The sequence below is a fragment of the Protobothrops mucrosquamatus genome, unplaced genomic scaffold (assembly GCF_001527695.2).
Source record: "Protobothrops mucrosquamatus isolate PMUCROS unplaced genomic scaffold, P.Mucros_1.0 scaffold_243, whole genome shotgun sequence".
Classification (NCBI taxonomy): domain Eukaryota; kingdom Metazoa; phylum Chordata; class Lepidosauria; order Squamata; family Viperidae; genus Protobothrops; species Protobothrops mucrosquamatus.
In genome coordinates this window covers 556,493-560,788 of record NW_015386319.1, presented here as the reverse complement: position 1 = coordinate 560,788, position 4,296 = coordinate 556,493, and the positions used below count along the sequence as shown (strand labels likewise).

Here is a 4,296-nt window from a genome sequence, read left to right as displayed (position 1 = left end):
TATAGGATTGAAACATACACATAATTGTACATATAATTGTATATATAATTGTATTATGTAGAAGAATGAGGTGTATATAGAGGTTAAGGATGATGTATTAAGTTTTTGTATCACGAGAAACAAACTGTTAGGAATATTTACTCTGGAATGTCACGTATGTCCATTTTTGTTTTAATTGTATTATAAATAAAAAATTTAAAAAAAAAAAAAAAGCTCAAAGAGTCACCAGAGCCCTCCAAATATTCTTCTTTGCCAAAGGGCCATTGTATAGTCTTGCTGCACTTTGAGTACATTCAGCCCATGTTTGGACACAAATGTTATTTGATGCATATGTAGGCCCTAACAAGTATTTTACAAGGGTAAGTATTAAATTCCTCAGGTCCTATTCCAAATCCTGTGTTGTGTTCAGTTGTGATCTTCCATCATGGAACTGACAGTAAGGTCGACTATAGTGCCTCGATATATATTTTCAGATATTGGACTAAACTGCTTTTCTCCTCTAAATCCTCAGGTCCTTACTGACAAGTTTATTTACTTCTGGGCCATGGTATAAAAAAACTGGAATTTGGAGTTTTTCCTTAACCCATGTGCACATGCTAGGGCAAGAATGTATAGTACAGATAGTAATAGTACCTCTTCACACTTGAAGACATCCTTAACTACTGTGGAAATATGTGCCATTAATAATTCTTTGCTATTTACTTTTTTCAGCTTTTGAAAGGCCATTAAAGATTGGAATTTGTTTCAAATACACATTTAAATCATTTAAAAAGATTAAAAAATCATCTTTATTGTGCTAAGGAACTTCAGGCTTCCCACCTTGCTGTAAAATGAGTTTGCTATAGGACAATAGAAAAAGGGTTTTGGAGCTGCTACTTTTCTCAGGATTTGTTTGCTTATTTCAATTTCTCCAAAAGATGTATAGTGTTCGACTTGGTTAATAGTTTTAATGTTCATGGCTTATTCCTTGGTCCATATTATACACAACATACTTCATTCACTTTGTTTTTCCTCAGTCAGAATAGTGCAGTTACACACACTGTTGAAAGTGTGCTGTGAATTGTCAATCACTCATTGGCTTTGGAAAGCACAACAGGACAATGACAAGACTCTAACGGTAATTACAGATTTAGAAAAGTGTTGGAGCTGAGTTAGGAATCTCCCTAAATTATGGATTGTAGGACATTTTTTACTCCAAATTCAACAGACACCAAAATTATGGCACTATTAGTATTTTGTAGGACATTCAGAATCTTTGTGTACATTTTCAGAAATGGGCTACATCTCAAGCTTTTGAACTGTGTAATGTACAGTTTTGAACCTAAAAAGTCCTCTGAAACTGAGTAGAAATTAGGGTGCTTACCTAAATTAGGTAACAGTCTGCTTTGCCTCCTGGCCTGCTGCCCTCAAAATGGTTGAGCTGAATGAGAAGAGGCATGATGTTCCAAGATACTTCCCAGAGTTTAACTAGCGGCAACAGCAACAGAATTTACTTTCCAAGGCTGCCATGACATGAGGAGTGGTGATGGTAGCATTTGATTCCAACATTAGAAAAAGGCTATAGGAGACAGATGTGAAGAAGCAGCCTATTAATACAGGTAATCCTTGACTTACAACAGTAAAAAGTGACATGACCGTTTTTCACACGACCATTGCAATATCCTCATGGTTACCTGATCAAAATTTTGATGCTTGGCAACTGGTTGCAGTGTCCTGGGATCTTGTGATCACCTTTTGTAACCCTCTGATAAGCAAAGTCAATGATAAAGATTCACTTAACAACTGTGTTACTAATTTAACAACTGCAGTGATTCGCTTAATTGTGGCAAGAAAGGTCATAAAATGGGGCAAAACACACTGAACAAATGTCTCACTTAGCAACAGAAATTATGGGCTCAATTGTGGTCATAAGCTGAGGATTACCTATAGTTAAAAGAAATTCTTATGTTGTATTTCAGTTATAGCTAGTGTGGGAAATGGTGGGCTAGAACACAACATCAGCAGGCACTTTGCAGGCATCTGGGTTGTGATAAGACCCAGCACTTTCTCTTTGTAGACATAATGACAGTCCAGAGGTACCTGGACAAATGAGCATTGTGAAGTGGACCTAGATGTGGAAATATGCATAAGGTTCCTGGGTCAGAATATTGAGAAGTGTAATTTTTCAGGTTTAGAGAGCCATAGTTATTATATGATTTAAGCCTACAATGCTGCTGCAAAAGCCACACTGACTCCTGTTATTTGAACAGACTTCACTAAAACCTATAATCAACCTAAAATTCAAATATAATTTGAATATTTTTACATCTGAAAAGTGAATTTACAAGCAATACTGTATTTGTTGGGTTTGAAGCTTTGTAATTTATAGTGTTGTTCTTTAAAATATCTGAAAGTTGTTTCTCTGCCTTATCTCACAGCTCTGATTCTTGATCTAGTTTTGGTGGCAGCAGTAAAAGGACTGGTGAAACGAAGGCGCCCAGTCTACAACAAGATGGACATGTTTGCCACTGTCTCTGTGGACAAATATTCCTTTCCTTCAGGCCATGCTACCAGAGCCGCCATGGTGTGCAGATTTATACTACATCATCTTGTACTTGCAATCCCTCTAAGAGTGCTGGTTGTACTTTGGACCTTCATAGTGGGAATCTCTAGGATCATGCTTGGCAGACATAATGTAACAGATGTGGTCTTTGGGCTAATCATGGGCTACATGCAGTATAGTTTGGTGGAATATTTCTGGTTGTCACCTGTAAATGCTCCTGTCTTCTTTGCCTTTTGGAACTGAGGATTCTTGAGGGAAGAGAAATATTTGTCTTAGTGTAAACATTCATGATACTTCATCTGATCATCAAATTAAATGAGTAGAACCAAGATTTTCACAATATGTGTGATCTAACATAAATTTGCTCTGGAAGGCTTAAATCACAAAGATAAAGGCTTATCAGGCAGCAGTCACTCTTACATGATATTATGCAGTGTTGAAGACATTGATATATAAAATGTATTAAAAATTGGACCTATAAATGCAGGTTAGAGCATGTCATTTAGGTGAATTATTATGTTGTCGAATCTTCTTCTGACCTCCTGTTACACCTTGTTTAATTGTGATTTGTGAGTTTATTGCTTGGCTGGATTATGAATCAACATATAAAACAACATAAGCCTATACTTTGGGATGATAGAACATTGGAACTGCTTTTGATCAGATCAGCCACTTGTGCTATCCCTTTATAGGATTTGTGATTAGGTTAGAAATAATTGCATGAATTAGTAAAATTAGTCTGCTTGTAGCACAATAAGACATAACAATAATGATATAAAATTATAAACGCTGTTGTCAAACTGATTCCATAAATGGTATGTATTCCAGTTAGTGCTAATAGCTTTTGATATTCAAATAATAACATTTATTGTAGTTTTGGCTATTCTGACATATAATGTTGATCAGTACTTTCCTGCAGAGTTTAAAATTTTGCTTTATAAATAATATCAATTTCTTAATATATAGTCATGTGAAAAAGAAAGTACATTCTCTTTGAGTTCTGTGGTTTTACCTATTAGGACACAGTAAAAATCATCTGATCCTTAGTAGTTTTTAAAAGTAAATACAACCTCTGATGAACAACACATAACATATTACATCATGCTATCAGTGGAAGGGGACTGGACCAGGGGTCGCAGGGGCCTGATCCAGTGGAGGATTTGTGAATAATCTTCATTGTAGAATGATGGACTTTAAATTGTTTGGAAATGGTCTTAAAATCTTTTCCAGATTGATGGGCAGCAACAAATGCTTTTCTAAGATCAGTGGTGGGATGCAAATATGTGAACAACCAGTTCTCTGTGGATGTCACTTCCGGAAGTCCATTCAGGGCCTGGGCAACAAAAAAATAGCTACCGGTTCTGCCGAAGTGGTGTGAACTGGCTGAATCCCACCACTGTCTAAGATCATTGCTGATATCTTTCCTCTTTGGCATTGTGTTAATACACACCTCAATGTTGGAGATCAGGAAACACCTAAAATGTCAGCTTTTATAGAGAGTAGTCACACTTGCTGTTGATCAGTTAATAATAATAATAAAGTTGGAAGGGACCTTGGAGGTCATCTAGTCCAACCCCCTGCTCAGGCAGGAAACCCTATATCATTTCGGACAAATGGCTGTCCAGTCTCTTCTTAAAAACTTCCAGTGTTGGAGCATTCACCGCTTCTGGAGGCAAGTTATTCCACTGGTTAATTGTTCTAACTGTCAGGAAGTTTTTCCTTAGTTCTAGGTTGCTTCTCTCCTTGATTAGTTT

General features: G+C 36.5%; 1 protein-coding gene across 1 annotated transcript in view; it reads left to right on the top strand.

Annotated features, from left to right (window-relative positions):
• Nucleotides 1-2,915, top strand: part of PLPP6 (phospholipid phosphatase 6) — a 15,847-nt gene extending 12,932 nt beyond the window's left edge. Inside the window, exon 3 of the mRNA XM_015830450.1 lies at nucleotides 2,418-2,915. Coding sequence (XP_015685936.1) covers nucleotides 2,418-2,785 — 368 coding nt within the window. The 3' untranslated portion in view covers nucleotides 2,786-2,915. The remainder of the gene's footprint in view (nucleotides 1-2,417) is intronic.
• Nucleotides 2,916-4,296: the final 1,381 nt, after the last annotated feature.